The sequence below is a fragment of the Peromyscus californicus genome, unplaced genomic scaffold (assembly GCF_007827085.1).
Source record: "Peromyscus californicus insignis strain IS unplaced genomic scaffold, ASM782708v3 Scaffold_16__1_contigs__length_79575227, whole genome shotgun sequence".
Taxonomy (NCBI): Eukaryota; Metazoa; Chordata; class Mammalia; order Rodentia; family Cricetidae; genus Peromyscus; species Peromyscus californicus.
Genome location: NW_026294458.1, coordinates 39,613,109 through 39,630,541, shown reverse-complemented (window position 1 = coordinate 39,630,541; position 17,433 = coordinate 39,613,109). Strand labels below are relative to the sequence as shown.

Below are 17,433 nucleotides of genomic sequence, written 5' to 3'. Positions count from 1 at the left end.
TTTCTTCTGCTTTGTTCAAATTTTTGCTACCCGGGGAAGGGTTTACCTCAATCATTTACTTTGCCATTTTCAGCAGTTGAAGATAGAGAATTTATTTGGTCTGTTCATTTTCATCTTCTTGAAAATTTTTGTGGGATTATTCACTGAAGAGAATTGTGTTAGATTTTGAGGAGACAGTTGAATATGTTACCTGTTCTTGGCAAAAGATAAACAAATGATACATCTGAAAACCATGTCAAGGACTGAAATATGAACTACTGTTTCAGCTACTTCAAATGTTAGGAAATGCGCTATGTAAAAGCCAGCCTTAAAACTTGAATTGGATGTCATATATCAGACCAGAATATTATGACTATGATTTCTATTATATGAAGACCATTTTCATGTGGATTTGTACACTTAGTTGTCTTCACATAGACAACAACCAGAGTACTTTTTTAATTCTCCATGTGTGATCTGGTAAGCGGAGGAAATAGCTACACAGTAATGTAGAAGTGCAAAGAATGAAGTGTTAGAAGAACAGGATGAACAGCAGTCATAAGCTCCATCCAAGAGAGAAAAGAAGAGCCAAGCACTGAGTATGTTTAGGATTCATTTAGGGAAAGTGTGTGTGTGTGTGTGTGTGTGTGTGTGTGTGTGTACACACAAGTAAAGTAGTGGTAAACCAGTCAGTCATACATTTTAACCTGGTAATCAGCTTTCCCATCACTATAACCCAGCGTAGATTCTTATTAGTACATGACTGTTAAAGGGCAAACCATTTGCCTAAAATGGTGGTATACCAGCTTTGTCTTGTAGTGATAAAATGCCTGAGAAAATAACTTAATCCATGGGTCATGACCCCTTTGGGGGCTGCATATCAGATGTTTACATTATAATTCATAACAGTAGCAATGAAATAATTTTATGGTTGGAGTCACCACAGCCTGAGGAACTGTTTTAAAAGATCATAGCATTAGGAAGGTTGAAAACCACTGATGTAGAGGAAAGGGATGTATTTTGGTTTGTTCTCCCAGAAATCTCAGTTCATGATCCATTGACTCCATTAGCTTGGCCCTGAATCGAGGCACAGTACCCCAGGGGCTGAATGTGTAAGAGAAGGCTTGTACTTGATGGTGGTCAGGAAGCAAATGAGCAAGTTAAAGGGGCTAGAGACAAGATAGATTCTTAAAGTATTGCTCTCAAGAACCCATTCCCCTTTTACCTTCTAATAGCCCACCCCACTGTCAGTTTATCAGTGGGATAATCCAGTTATGAGGTCCAAGCACTTTTGTTTCAGACACTTCTCAAAAGTCCATCAGTCTCAGTACTTGGTCTTTGGTGACATTTTAGTTTTAAATCATGATAAGTTCTGAGGACATACCACTAGAGCAGTTGGAGACTACTTTCAGGGAAAGCCTGTTAATAATATTATTTAATTCAAGCTTTTAAAGTGGTAATTGCTTTTAGAAGCTTTTGCTATAAGCCCCCTTTAACTCATAAGTCTTCCAAGTAACCTTGAAGTCAGAATTAGTGTGCTTTTTACATAATGAAAAGGCTGTGTGGCACAGAGATTGATTCAGTAACCTGCCCAAAGTCAGCAGTCACTGTTAGCTCTGGCAATGCCCCCTAAATAATTGAACTCCAAAAACTCTTTAAGCCACTCCTCTGTGTTGCTAAAATGACTTAAAGGAGTAAGCCATCTGTAGTTCTTCAGAATAATATACTTACTGTCACAGTATTAGAGCTGTACAGAGAATCTAGATTTTCTGTACTCGATTCTGTGTTCCTTAACCAGGCAGAATTTGATTGACAACAGATGTAAGTAGAGTCCTAGACATTATGGAAGCAGAAAAGAACCTGAGCATGGCCAAAGTTCTTAAAGTCTTAAGGAAACTGGGGCCAGTGTGGAAATACCTAGTAGAAATCAGTATGGCTCATAATAAAAGTAAGCCATAGAGAAATTCTCTAGGGAATACTACAGTATATTAGAATTGTAAGTAGGTTTTAAAGAATGTTGTTATGTATGTGACTGTTGAGATTATTCGGAGCGTGGAGGAATGGTGATTAGTAGAGGTCAGAAAGCTACCCTATGAAACTGTGGAGTGGATCAGTTTAACTAAAAGAGGAACATGTGAGAAGACAAGTGAAAAATGCTTACACCCCTGAATATAACCAGGATGATTACATTGAATTTTCAGACAGCAGAGACCTGCTTAAGAAGGCAGCACTGGTTTGGGTTGACTGTAGATAAGAGTTTTGACTTTGACATGGGAGGTTAGGACTCAGGAATTTAACATTTCACACATTGTAGGGAATGATTTCCAGTTTTGACTTTGGATGATAAAGAGTGGAGCAACTGTGAAAATACAGAGTACATAAGCTTAGTGTATTTTTGGTGATGTGGTTGTTGCATAGCGATTTTCTTTTTAATGTTACTAACCTGTACTTTTAATTGCGCTTGTTAGGGAAAGGCTTTGGACAGGGTAATTAACTGACTTTTCATGACCATCCAGGGCCACCCAGTGCTCCTGCAGAAGATCGTTCAGGAACTCCTGACAGTATTGCTTCTTCCTCCTCAGCAGCGCACCCAGCAGCAGTTCAGCCACAGCAACCTCCATATACAGGAGCTCAGACACAAGCAGGTCAGATTGAAGGTAAAATAATGTTCAGAGCCCGTGTGTGGGAAGGGATATGTACAGAAGTATTTATTGAGGCGTTATTGGTAATGCAATCCATTTACATAGGTAATATCACTGTCTAACAAAATAGTTTTATTTATTGACATGTTGTGATTTGGTGTGTCATAGAGCCAAATAATATATTGAGTATGTTTCTGATTATTGAAAATTTAAAAAAAGAGATGAAAAAATGTTAAAAGTTAATATAATCACAAAATGAAAGATTAGGGGGAAATGACTTTATTCTCTCCCCTCCAAAAACTATATGTTTTCTGTCACTTTAAAAGATTTTAAATAGAGATGAAGCATAATTTTAGTTAAATAATGTTGATTGCTTATTAGGTTAGCAGTGCATTTTTAAGTTAATTTCTTTTCTTTCCAAATTATGTATCTTCTGTAAGTAATTTAATCTCTGGGTTTTGATATTTTTTTTACTGATCAAAAAGATGTGAAAATTGGACTAGACCATTAGTTTCAAAAATAGCTCATTAATCATGAAATTGAAAGTTCAGTATTTAAAAGGGCTGGTTGGTATGTTTGAAGGATTTCAGATCAGCAAATGAGGAGCCTCGTTGAAAAACACAGTTCTGCAGAACATGACTGAGTACCTTACTGAGCTTTAGTGTACCCCCTTGACATTATATTATTATTTGTTAACTGCTGTGCATGTTAGGACCTGTAAAAGTGTACATTTTACTTTAAAGAAGTAAACACTAGGTGGTGCTCTAAAAATTTGTACCAAAGGGTCAGTTGGTGATAATGGTGTATAATAATAATATAAATCATAATAAATAAGTTCTTAGCACCTAAAGCGCCTGATTGAAGTTAACATTTACATTAAGACTAAAACTAGCATAAGATGAGCTGTGACTAGAATCCTTTCGTCCCATGGTGATACTTTTCATGCTTCATTGAATTAGTATGAATCACTGGGAACTAGCGGGTGGTATAAGAATCCGATGTTAAGTCTTTTCTCCACCAACTTTAGTTTTTCTTCCTCTGCATCAAAAATACAACAGCCAGAACTAAAACCGACTAGAACTGAAGTGGCTATGGGTTCAAGTGGGAGGTAGAAGCAGGATGCAGAGTTTGGATGGACAGAGAGTGTAACAGTGTGTCAGGTGAACTAAAAACCGTTGAAGCACTGGTGTAGGTTATTATTGAGAAGAATTGTAAGTAAGTGAAAAGTAAGGTCAGTGAGCAGGAATGAGATGTAATGCTTGCTTAGTAGAATTTCACATTGCCTTTTGAGGGTTTTTTTTTTTAATTGCCAAAATTTAAAATCAATAAAAGTTTAGGAGTATGAAAGTTTATAATGAAAATCGTCTTCCACCTGTGTTCTCTCACAACCACATACCCTCTCCAGCAGCAGCAGATTAATACCATTGATGGATTTACTTTGGAGTGGTACTAATTATATGCCTTGCTACAGCTATTGCTTGTCTTACATTTAAGGATGTAGTATAGTCATAAGCAAAAAGATTAATAAGTAGTCTAGTTCTAGATCAGTGTTATGAATTATACTAAAGTCATATAATTGAAAGTCTGTTATTAGATACATTAGAACATTTTCTTAACAGTACCATCAATTTTAATTAGCCAAGTAAGTCTAATATATCAATATAGAAGCACTGATTTAGGAAGGGATTGTTTGTTTTTGTTTTTTTTGTATGTTAGAAATGTGACAGATTGGAACATTTTAAATAGCATTCAGTATGTCCCAGTTCAGACTAGTTGCTGTTTTAGTAGCTCAGTTGCCACATCTTTGGGCTGTTGTGTTAAATATAATATATAGCTAAAGATAAGCGATGAAGCTACTTTAGTGAATACTTTTGTATATGTAATGTATATGTTTTAGACATTGCCGTTTATTTAGATCAAGTTCCAGTTATATTTTGAGCAGAATCACCAACAGAGCATGACTTAATTGGTTAACATAATTTTATTTCAAATCATTAATTTCATAAGAGATTAAGAATTTCAAGTTATTGATACTATAAATACCATATTTTCTCCAAAAGCATTTTTTATTATTGATTGTAATTTTAATATCTTCTTCAGTTGGAAGGCTCAGGCTCAGGCTCAGTGACCAAGCATATACCTAACTTATGTGAGACCCTAGGTTTAGTTTGAAAAGTGAAAATCTAGAGGCAAGCCAATCTTTTATGTTTGAGTTCAACCTGGTCTGGTTTACATAGTTAGTTCCAGGCCAGCCAGGGCTGCATAGTGAGACTCTTGCCTCAAAAAATAAATAAATAAATAATAAAATTAAGAGGTCTTGAGAAGATAGTTCTATTTCAGTTGATGGAGTACTGTCTGAGAAATGTGTCATTAGATAACTTTGGCCTTAATATAAACACTATAGAGCGGTGCTTCTCAACCTTCCTAATGCTGCGACCATTTAATATAATTCCTCATGTTGTAGTGACCCCCACTGATAAATTATTTTTGTTGCAGCTTTATAACTGTAATTTTGCTACTGTTATAAATTGTAATGTAAATATCCTTGTTTTCCTATGGTCCTTGGGGGTTGCAACCCACAAGTTGAGAAATACTGCCAAAGAACATGTTTATATAAAACTAAGGTGGCTCCAACATCACTAGGTAATACAGTATCGTACATTGCAAAGTGAGTGACCATGTTGAAAATAACTGAAGAAAATAAAAGGACAATGTTACTCTAAAATCAGTGCCTTCTGTATAATTTGATAAATGCTAAAAACTAAACAACTTGTTTAAATGAGAAAAGTGCTGTAGATCATCAGAGAGGTATTGCTAACATATAAGGGTATGTGAAAGGGCAATGTATTTGTCCCTTTCTCTGATTACTTACCTGATGACATAGAGTTTTAAAAATGTATTTTCTGCAGTTTATGAAGTGATAACCACTAGAGTAACATCATATAAATACTTGCTTCCAGCTAACATTCTTAGCAGTTTATCTATAGCAGAACGAGCAGTCACCCTTCTTATTCATTCTTGTCTTCATAGACATTTAAAGTATAAAAAATATATTGTTTATTACTATTCAATGTGCTTGTATATTAAATTGGGAGGGAATATAAAGGTGCCCTAAAAAATATTTCTCTGCCAAGTTAAACCTTCCTCTTCTGTCTGTATTTTCTTCCATAGGTCAGATGTACCAACAATACCAGCAGCAGGCTGGCTACGGGGCGCAGCAGCCTCAAGCTCCTCAGCAGTACGGTATTCAGTATTCAGGTGAGCAGGTGTTAAAAGGGAGTTAATTTGCAGCTTTTGATCTGTTTCTATATTCACTAAATTTTAAGTTATTCCTCCTAAGTACTTGATTTATAATACTTACATTGTCATAATAGAGGTTAGGGGAAGCAATACTTATTTACATTTAAATTGTCATGTTTTATCAAATCAGTGTTTCATTTTTCCAGTGAGCAAATTTATGATGTAGAGAGAAGATTCTGCAATAATCTGTAGTATAAAAAATGTTTTAATAACATTAAAAATCCAACCTCTTAGATAACTTCAAATTGAGAAAAAAAATAAGATTTTCTTCTTTATCTGTATCACTTATAATTGTAGTGTACTCTTAGTATTTGTAGATATAGTAACAATTTATCCACACATGGAGAAGTGAACTTAATAAAAAACTAAAATAAAACATACAAATGAAAGATTACAATGGAATTCAGGCAAGGAAGAATATTTAGATGTTTGGACTGTGCTGTCAGGTGAGGGGACACAGTTGTCATCTGACCCAGAGTTTTAACACCTGGCATGTCCAAATCATCGGAGAGCTTTTTTGTAGTTGGGTCCTATTCCAGAGACTTTGAATATTTTGTTTTAGTTTTACCATCTGTCCCACTGAAGACTGTCTGCATTTGATATGATGAATTTCTTTGGTATAGCTTTGGTTATAATTTAGGTACTTTTTCCAGTTACATCAGAGTGTCTATCCACCTTGTTATATAGTCAAAGATTAAAATAACTTCTATAAATTAAATCTTAAAGTTCTGTTTTGAGAATTGTGTGTTATTAACTAGAGTATAAGAGTATAGCTCAACAGGTTATAGATGTATAACGATAGACAGGTAGGTAGGTAGGTAGGTAGATAGACAGATAGATAGGTAGGTAGGTAGGTAGATAGATAGAGCTACAGTGTGAGTCTTCTACTGCCTAGTTTGTAAAGGACGCTTTATTAGGACATTTCAACCTTACATGTTTCTCGGGTGTCCTTGGTGTCACTGCTGTACTTTGGCACTATACTGACAAAGTAGAGTGAGTAGTTGCAGCAGTGAGGGAGCAGTGTGGCCCACAACACCTAAAATAGTTACTATCTGGCCCTTTATAGGAAAAGAGGCTCAACTTTCATCTTTTATTGTAGCTATTTATTGATTTTAAAAAATAGCTATTTCTTGCAGTTTGTGATGGTCTTCACCTGATGTTATTCACATTGGGTGTGCAGCAGTGGAGACAAGTAGATGTAATAGAGAAGTATGTTAAAATTATGATTGATGGCCCAGCTACTGAAACGGCGTTGTTACCACTTACTGCTGTTGCCTCTCCTGAGCAATAATTAAGACTCCAGGTGCTTCCCAGTTCAGTTAAAAAAAATTTAGATTCCAGTTGTGGAATGAAAAGACAGTTGGTTTTGTTGTTTCCTTTCAAATGGGGTAGTCATTTTCAGTGTAAAGGTGTTCCCCAAAAACTTACAGGAAAAAATTACACCTGAAAGTTTTTGTGGAGGCTGGAGAGTTGGCCCAAGGTTGAAAGCACTTGCTGTCTTTCACAATAACAGTTCCTCTTCTAGCACCCATGTTGATGGCAGCTTACCACCACCAGAAATTCCAGCAAGTTCTGTGCCCTCTTCTGACCTCCGTGGGTGGGTGTACACGTACACACACAATTTTAAGCTTTGCATAGAAGGAGAAATTACATGACATCTAAGATCTTACCATAAATTATTTTTGTTCAGTATTCAGGTGCTGCCATGAATAAAATGTGTTAGATAGTTGATGCCTAAGCTTTCTCTTAGAAATTTTAGGGTCTTCACTGAGTAAAATGTAGTACTTTACAAATTTCCTCTGGTATTTCTGATCCCGCTAGTCCTATTTCCTTGATTTTGAGAACTATGGAAATAGTCAACTAATTTCTCTGCATAGAGACTTCTTAGTGGTGCTGGTGGTAGTGACATTGACCAATCTCTCACACTTCTGGTTTGCCAGTTCCCCTCTGACCTTTCCAGTTTTGTTCATGGACTATATCATAAAGGTTTCTTTCATAAGTAAATTTTGAACCAGGTTCAAGGTGAGTTCAGAATATACTCAAATTCATTCAATCCTTTTTTTTTTTCCTAAATGCAGGGTTGTACATATTTTAATAATTGTCTTATGTATCTGGTATTTAATGCTGACAGGATTCCAGTCAATGGAGAGTTTTCATTGCAAGTAGCTGCAGGTGTGTTTCATGGTAGAGATAAAAGTTTTCAGTGAAGCAGATTTTATTTTTAATTATATCCTAGTAAATAATGAATATAGATGTTGCTTTTGTGGGACAATGTGCTGTTTTTTGTTTGTTATGCCATCTAAGTCAAAATTTGAGTTGAAAGGCAAAGTATCAGATAACCAAATATAAAAGATTTAATGGTACTTAATTCTTAACTTACTCTTAGATATTATAGTAAATAAACTTTAAAACACTTCATTTATATGAAGAGTATTTGTAGCATTGTTTCATTTCTAAAGCATTTGTTGTCTGTAATGTGTTTTCATTTGGTACTGTTAAATAGGACTTCCCTCCAAACCCGATTAGTGACTACTTTTATGATTTTCATCTTCCTGAAAGCATATTTCTTTCGCTTATTATTTGAGCATCTACTCTAGGAATTATGTGCAAATGGGAATTTGCTCAAGGGTTATTTAGTTTCAAAACAATTATAATGAAAAGACATGTGTATAGTAACTTGAATTTTAGAATATAGGATTTAAAAATTGTCCGGAAAATTTTCATAACTACTTGGCCTTGAGATATTTTATGCTGGACTCACTGCATAAATGTTTGAATACATTTATTAAATTTTTAATCCATAGCAATAAGACTAATTCTCTGGAAAACTTTCACCAAAAGAACCAAGACATGTATGTTATTTATTTTGCTTTTTCAGCTAGTTACAGCCAGCAGACTGGACCCCAACAACCTCAGCAGTTCCAGGGATATGGCCAACAACCAACTTCCCAGGCACCAGCCACTGCCTTTTCTGCTCAGCCACAACAACTGCCTGCTCAACCACCACAGCAGTACCAGGCGAGCACTTACCCTCCACAAACTTACACTACCCAGACATCTCAACCTGCTAATTACACTGTTCCCCCTGGCGCTCAGCCTGGAATAGCTCCAAGCCAACCTGGTGCTTACCAAGCAAGACCAGGTTTTACGCCATCTCCTGCAAGTACCATGACCCCTCCTTCCAGTGGGCCTAACCCTTATGCACGTAACCGTCCTCCTTTTGGTCAGGGCTATACCCAACCTGGACCTGGTTATCGGTAAGGAGGTTCAGCCTCACTAATGATGGCTAATTACCCCCAAAAGACTACAATACTATTTTGTTTCAATTTGTACTGTATTGAAGTTCAAAAATTTAAAAAGCAGAGCATTTTTTTATGATATCATTGTTGCTGTTAATTGAAAATATAATTTGCTGGAATATAAACACAAAAAGACCAAAATGAACATTGTTTCTGCCCCTGCTTAAAATTGTAGCAGCTTCCTAGTTATTTTGGAACACTACTCTTACGTGTAAAATGATTGGCTTTCTAGTTCCCAGAGGATCTTAAAAAGCTAGGCTAAGGTTTAGCCATCACACTTGGCTATTTACTATTAACATGATGTACTAAAAATAGAGTCCTTTGAGAAGATGACTAGACAACATTATGTATAAAGTGTAACATTGATAGGCTAATAAAGGTGATTGAATCCAATAGTGGTCTTGTCATTTAATTATTTCAGACAAGGAAAACAGTCATCTTATTGGTATATGGTCTTCAAGTAAAATTTATGAAATTGATTTCCAATCAGGGAAAGAAATGCATATAACAAACTTGATTGACTTAGAATGTAAACACAATAGAGGTTTGGTAGCCCTTAATTTTCTGATTTTCCTTACAGAGATAAAGGTGTACATACATATTGGCGAACTATTAAGAACATTTTAAAAATCATTTTTTAAAAACCTACATCTTTTTATTGCAGAGTTTATATTTGCTTGAAAAATACAAAATGTAGCATTGATGAAACTGAAGCATATTGAAAGATACACACAGAAACATCTTTTTCAGGACAGGCAATAATATTCTTGCTCCCTCCCCCATATGAAGGAAAGCAATACCTTTTTTTCCCCCCATGAAAATGAGTCAGTTTTGTTACAGCTTGAGCAAACAGTTTCACAAAAATAACCTGTGATACATTCATTCATGGCCTTCACATATAAATATATAATATATCCTATAAAACAATAGCATCTCACCATGCAGTATCTTTTCATGCTGACTTCACACTCAGTCTCTACATACAGCTTGAATTAGAACCATAGAGCCGTTTAAAAGAAATGCTTAAAGGAAGAGTTTGAGAAAGTATTTTTAGATATATATTATGGGTACAGAAAAAAAAAAAACCACCAAAATTTATCATTTGACATATCAGATTATCAGCTGCTTCTGGCTGAAATAAAATGATACAGATTCAGATTTTTCTTTTCAGTAATTTGCTGGTAGCTTACAGAAAAGTTAGCATGAATATATAACTATTTAAACCCAAAATCCGTTCATCTGATGCTAAAAAATTGAAGTTTACATAAATGTAAATATTAGAACCACTTTTTCTCACATGTATATGCTGAAGATTATTTGATCCAATAAGTTAAACCAAGTAGAGATTTATGGATTTAACTCACCAACAACACGTACACATCAATAAAGTAAATACTTTTTATAAAGCATATTAAAGATTTTGGCATTAATTTTGTTATAAAAGTATCTGAAAACATTACAACAGTGTGATAAATAATATACAAATGATCTCTTAAAATATCATGAGTAGGGAGCCAGCTTCCCTAAAAATGTTATTCTATTAATGTTAATATCTTGCTTTCTTAAAATGACTTTGTAAAACCTGATAAATATTCTCAGTAATCTTTTCTAATAATAAACATCTAGTACTGCTCTCAGTTAGACTGCAAACTTTGATCCATAGTAAACAAAACAGCTTTGAATGGGTGTGACAGATACCACAGTATATCCGGCGGATTCATTCCTGTTTGCTTTCCTTTTTGTGATAATGAACCAGAAGTACTTTGCTGCGTCTACCATTTTCCAGGTATTGTGGTGCCACACTCATACCACTGGACATAATTGATTTGGGTATGACCACCTATCTCTCCAAACTGGACAGGTTCCTGGCGAACGGCTCTGAAATAGCCTAAGAGGAAGAAGAGTGGAGTTTAGTAGCGCTTTCCTATCTTTGGCCACACCATTCTTAGATATAGGCTGTTCGGTGGCTGAAGGTTATTTTGAGTGAAGGAAAGCAATTTAGAAAACGAGTAGTTATAGAGGATCTGATGTTTATCCAGAAATGCGATGGCCCCACGACTCCAAGTCTTGACGTTTGTCTTAGCAAGTCAGTACTATAAGTAGTTTCAGCAGCCTCTTATGTCCGAGTACCTTGTAGAGGCATCCTTTAAGAAGCTTGTATTTTTGTGTCCATGGAAACCTCAAATAATTAGGTGTTTCTGGAGTGATCTGGGCAATTTACACCTTTCTGCTCTGCTCAGGCAAAGATTAAATTTTCAGTCCTCATTTCAAAACCTGCTGTTAATATGTATTTAGCAAATTGCTGACTATATTTATTTTTCAGATTTATTTTGCTTTATATAGGTATTTTTAAGGGAAATACTATGTTTTTGTTGTATCGGAGAAATTAAATTTTCTTACCAATTTTTAAGAGAGCAAAAAATGATGAACAGGTATGTTCCATATGACTAAAGCTGTGAGAGACAACTGTGATTGGGACAGCAAGAGTGATGTAAACTTGGAAAAGATTTTGTGTTTTCTCAGAATACATTTACATATCTAATTTTTCTAGAGCTGAGCTTGACTTGAGAGTTAAGTTTCTTCTTTCCCTAGAGATAGAGTGCAGGTCTGAGGCCTTTCCTGTGAGCCGACCGCTGTCTGTGCTAACCCGCAAAGCCCTCTGCTTCGGTAGAGGGCAGTCAGAAAGCATACCTTCTTTGGTGGGTAACTGGTCAGAGGCGAGTTGCTGTCCTGTGCGACCATCCAAAAATGAATCCACAAATTGGCAGTGATCTTCTCCATGGCCCCTCTGATCTCCTATGTTGTAAAATTTGCCTGAAGAACCAGAAATGAAACAGTGTTCTTTAGTGTATGGAATTCCATAATTACTTCAAAGGATAGTTTTGCTTTGCTTTTCTCTTACTTCCCAGAGTAAGACACTAGCATCTCTTGAACTAGAAAAGGTTTCCTAGCTGATGTCCTTGCTTGTACTCTTACCTCCTAAGGTTCTCCTTTTCCCCTTGAGATCACAGTGATTTTTAGAAATGCAAGTCATGTTATTACTCCCTCCATGATTCTCTCCAGCAGTCTCCCATCATACTCGGAATACAGCTTCTCCTTTACTAAAATCAGCCCAAACTAGTAGGACTGACCAGTATGTCTTGCCTCAGGCCTTTGCACTTTCTATTTCCTGTACCTTTCCAGAGGTCCTTTGTTCCTAGACTTTTCTGTAGTTGATTTCGTCTGAAAATTTATTCTAAGCAGACAGGATACCTTTGCAGACAGACCTTCCCTAAAACTGTTCGCCTAAAGGAGCTTCTGTTTCTGCTGAGCCACTCTGTCCAACCCTGTGTGACACTCTTAATTTACATTTTTATGTATTGTGCCTCTCCTTCCTATAGGAAAGGAGGAGAGGCACACTCTAGGAGAGCAGGAATATGGCATTTGGTGCTTTGTCACCCACCAAACCCAGAATAGTACCTGATGAGCGTGTGAGCGACCAAAGTCTCCACCATATAGATATAGAAGAAAATATTTTAAATGAATGTCGTGCAAAGGGTTGGAGCCCTTCTGACATTTTCAGTATGTCATATTCCTTTCATGATTAGTTAGTAGGAATTTTCATTCTTGGGTGGTTGTGACAGTACCGAGGTTTGCTGTGCAAGTGCCTGCCTGTGCATTTAAGTTGATCGTGGTGTCACTATTTTATGTTACATTTTTGTTATCTGCCTCCAAGTTGCAGATCTATAAGTCTTCGTTTCTAAGATTGTTTTAACTATCTCTGTAACATCTTTTTCTGAAGGAAACTTGTATAAAGTGCTGAGTCTGAAACTCTACAGGAAAGGCTAGGGTATTGGAACATACCTGTGAGGGAGTCACTTAAGTAAATCTTGTATCTGAGAGAGTTGCATAGCTGTACTCCAACAAATTTTTTATACCATGTCCTTTTAACATATTGTTTGCCTTTACATTCTGAATAGGAGTCTGAATTAAAGGGTCTTTCAGTCCAGATGGCGTCTCTTCCTGCTGCATAAGGAAAACACATGATTTGGGTTCAGTATTTAACTCTGAAGGACTAAAAGCGTTACAACAAAAGCAGCCTGCAGAATTCATTGCCAGCTTTCTGATAACTCATTTCTTTAATACTGTGAATATTGGAGGCTGAAAATATTTGAAAGGGTTTGAAAACCCCAATGTAAGTTTCTGTCACTATTGAAGTAAATCTCAGAGCATATCTTAGGTGTCAGACTAGTCTGCAGTGCTAGGTGTATAGACACATTTAGGGCTCTTTTTTGCAAAAATAGTATAAAATTTAATGTGAGCAAATTAAATTTTGAGTGAACTAGTATATGAGTGAAAGCAAATTTCAACACCTCCCCAATGGGTTCCAAATGTTGATGTGTTTAAGATTGACGCCTCTTCTATCTTTCTAGATAGAAAGATGCTCAGCTCAAGTTTTGCAGTACTTAACCTAATTTAGAAATGATGTAGTCCCCATTGAGACTGGTACTTACCAGAAATTGGCTCGCTCACTCTTGGGTCAGCTGAGGAGAAATAACACACATGAAAGAGCCTTTTAGGTAAAGTTCTAATATTGTAGTGTTATGGTAAAGAAGATGGGTGTGTACACTTAGCTCTTGTTTGTATGATGTACAATCTTGCTAAAGACTGAATCTGAAAGTTTTGTTTTAGGATGATCAACAACCATTTCCAAAGGTACTCAGCTGTATCTTTTACACATGATTTGAGTAGATTTGACCATAGGTTGTTACTCTAGCTTTTTTTCAAAAGCTTTCTCATTTAGTTTTCTACAAAAACCATTAATTGTAAAGTTACCAAGTTATGATATAGTTTCAAATTTGTCTGTACATACAGATTTTGTTGTTGTTGTTTGTTTGTTTACTGAGACAGGGTTTCTCTGTGTAGCTTTGCGCCTTTCCTGGAACTCACTCTAGTTCAGGCTGGCCTCGAACTCACAGAGATCTGCCTGCCTCTGCCTTCCAAGTGCTGGGATTAAAGGCGTGCGCCGCCACCACCGCCCGGCTACATACAGATTTTTATTAAGGCATTGAAGCTTGGAATGTGCAGATAGTTTCACAGAACTTACGACTCCCCTTCTCTGATGTACATTGTTCTGAGCATGCAAGGAAGCATTGGTGTACTACATTTTGGGGTGTAGATTACAGTTTTTCATTTTAATTTCTTTCCTCACATAAACCTAAATGAAGAAAAGCAGTGATAACTCTAAGTACCTTCATCTATTAGCTTCTTCTCATGGACTTTTTGGAATCAAGGCACTGGGTTTCAAATAAGCTCCTATGATTACTTGTGATTATGTCCCTCCACGTCCCTCCACATCCCTGTAGATTACTGCTGACATGATTACCTGATTCAGTACTGAATGCCACCGTGTTGCTGGCGGGGCCTTCACCAAGTGGATTTTTGGGTTTCACCTGGAATTCATAGCTGCGTGAGGAGAATTAAAAATAATAGTAACATCTTTTTGAGGGTTTGGTTCAAGGAACAACAGTTTCTTGCTATACTAACTCCTATTTCTTTTTAAAATCATGACAATTTCAGGTTTTACTTTCTCAACATCTTGTCTAATATTTCATCTGAGAAAAACATTAATGAAAAGTTAGCTGTCTTAAAAATAACAAATTAGTAGAAATAACCAGGCAGGTTTACCATCGATGTATAGACACGTGGTGACCTACTCTAATTCCAGCAACAAGGAACCTCCCTTTGCTTCATGTCACATGGGGCGTTCTTCCTTGTTCTTCCCTGTCACCCCAGTGTCCCTCACTGTGACATCTGAGTCACAGGAAAGGGTGGCAGTGGGGAAAGTTGCTTTAAATGCAGGTTATTTGTCCCACCTCTGCGACTGAAAATGAGGGCTGAGTGAGTTACTGGGATGAGTTCTGTGGCCACTGGTTTTGAGAGATACTAGCTGCAAGAATGGATACACATGAGAATGGTTCTTTGCAGCGCTTGTTGCGTCTCCTGGAACTTAGGTCTGATAGAGATCACAGGAAATCAGGGTGTCCAGAAAAGGGACGCGCTAGCAATCTGAAGAGTATGAACACAACACTGAGACGTTCTCCCTCCCCTCAGTAAGTCAGGTTCTTAAAAAAAGGTGGGGGGTAGGGATTGCTTGGTCTCCATCCTTAAGAGTGAGTCATAAAATTTTGCATAATTGGCAGATCTTTTTCACAAGCTATATAAACTGCAAATCCTCTTGAGAAACCCAGAGCAGGAAAGCAGTGTAGCATTTGTCTGAAATTGACTTCCTTCAGCAGAGGACTCAGCTGCCTTTACACGAATGCTTAAACAGCCTGAGTCAGCATATAGTGTTTCATGATCTTTGCAAGGTTTTTGGAAGATAAATGTCATCTTTGAGAAGTTTGCTACAAAGTAAAAATGTAAACCACACAAGGTAAGTATTTTATAAGCAAGTGAGAAACAGGATGATGGTTTGGTACTAAAAACAAAGTGGAGGAGGGGGGTCCTTGGAGTGAGTTTCCTTATTTATAGATCAATCCTGGAGTCTTAACAGGACAGAGTCTAGTGGTCACGTGATAGGAACCACTTTTTAAAGTCTTTACTATACATAATCATTCTGCGTCTGTAAAATAATCCAGCACACAAACCCCATGAAGTACTCTCTCCCAAAGTCTTACCTCAGGACAGTGAAGTGTAGAACTGTAGTAATAACTTTTACTTTTCCAAACTTGAAATAGTTGTGAAATAGAGTTAAATTTCCCCTTTAATTCTTACATACAAGTAAAAGCATTTTGAAAGCTAAAGAACTGATGTAAGGTGTTGTGCCATTTACCATAAGAAAATGCCGGGCTGGGGAGATGACTCTGGTTAAAGAGAGTGCCATGCAAGTGTGAGAACCAGCGTGCCAATCCCTGGGACCCATACCAAGCAGGGCTGGGGCATGGAGGGCAGCCCATACGATCTGTAATCCCAAATTCAGTGCTCCTGTAGCATGATGGAGGTGAAGGCAAGTATCTCCAGAAACTGACAGGCCAGCTTGCATAGCCACATAGCCCCAAACAACAAAAGAGACCTCTTGATAAAGCCAGGCTTAAGACGCAGAGCTCCCTCTGCCCTCCACAGTGCGTAGTCACGGCATGCACACATGGGACTGCACTTGGCACACACATGATCACAGCCATATAAACAAGGCTGATCTGAAAACACCTATGCCATTTACTTAAGTCACATACATGAGGTATTTCCAAGGTTATAGTCTTCCTAAACCTAGTGACTTCAAACAGCCCCAATGATAACATAAAACCTCACGAAACTGGCAAGCTGAATATGGGAGTGGGCACACAAATTCACAGGCATCTGCAGTTTGATTCGAATGGGAGAGCATGTCACATCTGTTCTAGGCCAACCCAGGCCTTGACCAGATCTGACCACTGGACTCCTTTCTTGTCACTTTATTTTAGCTACTTACACTTGATCTCTACTTCTAGCATGGCCACAGGTTTTCATAACTTACTTTTTCTGAAGATTTTTTCCAATGTTTTATGATACAAGTTTGAAAGAAATAATTTTAAACTATGTTCAACAACATGAGGACATGTTTTGGCTGATTAACAAAAAATGTAAAAATATAAACAAAAAATATTTGTGGTGGTGAACTCTTTCCCAGAAAGCACCTTTTGTCACATGAGTGACACCATACGCCTCTAAGAGTAAAGTCTCAAAGAATAATGATTGTACATAAATAGAGGGTGCTGCCTCAAAATTTTATCGGTTATTTGAATAAACAGAGACTAAATAGAAGTTTGAAGATAAAGTGGACAGTCTACAGATAATTAGAACTAAAAGTCAAAGTTACAAAATAAGAAAATTAGATTGTTCTTGAACACTCAACTGGCAGGAACTACAGACTTCAGTCCTAGAGACTGTGAGAAATTGCCCTGAACTTAAAGATGTAAGTTTTCAACATTAAAAAGACTTGCTTTGTGCCCAGGAAGATGAGAAAAGAATGAGAGCATACAAATGGCAGATTTTCAGAGTACCGAGGTAGAGTGACAAAAAGACCCCAAACTGAGTGAAATAATGGGCCTATTTGAGGCACCAGAACCAGAATCAGAACGGTGTTTTAACTGCACAGCGGGACTGGAAGTTAAGGGAAAGTCAAAGAACTTTCAGAAGGTCATCATTTTATCATCATTTTATCTAAAAATCTACATGCAACTGAACAGAAGAAA

The 17,433-nt window shown here is 36.9% G+C and overlaps 2 protein-coding genes across 10 annotated transcripts in view; one reads left to right on the top strand and one right to left on the bottom strand.

Annotated features, from left to right (window-relative positions):
* The window catches only part of Tfg (trafficking from ER to golgi regulator), a 29,111-nt gene extending 19,498 nt beyond the window's left edge, over window positions 1-9,613 (top strand). Inside the window, exons 6-9 of one of the 4 annotated variants that reach the window (XM_052740902.1) lie at window positions 2,496-2,624; window positions 5,793-5,879; window positions 8,053-8,093; window positions 8,800-8,911. In XM_052740902.1, coding sequence (XP_052596862.1) covers window positions 2,496-2,624; window positions 5,793-5,879; window positions 8,053-8,087 — 251 coding nt within the window. In that variant the 3' untranslated portion in view covers window positions 8,088-8,093; window positions 8,800-8,911. Of the gene's footprint in view, window positions 1-2,495; window positions 2,637-5,792; window positions 5,880-8,052; window positions 8,094-8,799 lie in introns of all 4 variants that reach the window. The other 3 variants (XM_052740901.1, XM_052740900.1, XM_052740899.1) reach the window with 3 other exon arrangements.
* The window catches only part of Abi3bp (ABI family member 3 binding protein), a 205,305-nt gene continuing 197,119 nt past the window's right edge, over window positions 9,248-17,433 (bottom strand). For all 6 annotated transcript variants that reach the window (XM_052740892.1, XM_052740896.1, XM_052740894.1 and 3 more), the window contains 5 exons: window positions 14,586-14,665; window positions 13,714-13,743; window positions 13,064-13,225; window positions 11,912-12,034; window positions 9,248-11,108 (listed from right to left, as the gene is read on the bottom strand). In XM_052740892.1, coding sequence (XP_052596852.1) covers window positions 10,993-11,108; window positions 11,912-12,034; window positions 13,064-13,225; window positions 13,714-13,743; window positions 14,586-14,665 — 511 coding nt within the window. In that variant the 3' untranslated portion in view covers window positions 9,248-10,992. The remainder of the gene's footprint in view (window positions 11,109-11,911; window positions 12,035-13,063; window positions 13,226-13,713; window positions 13,744-14,585; window positions 14,666-17,433) is intronic.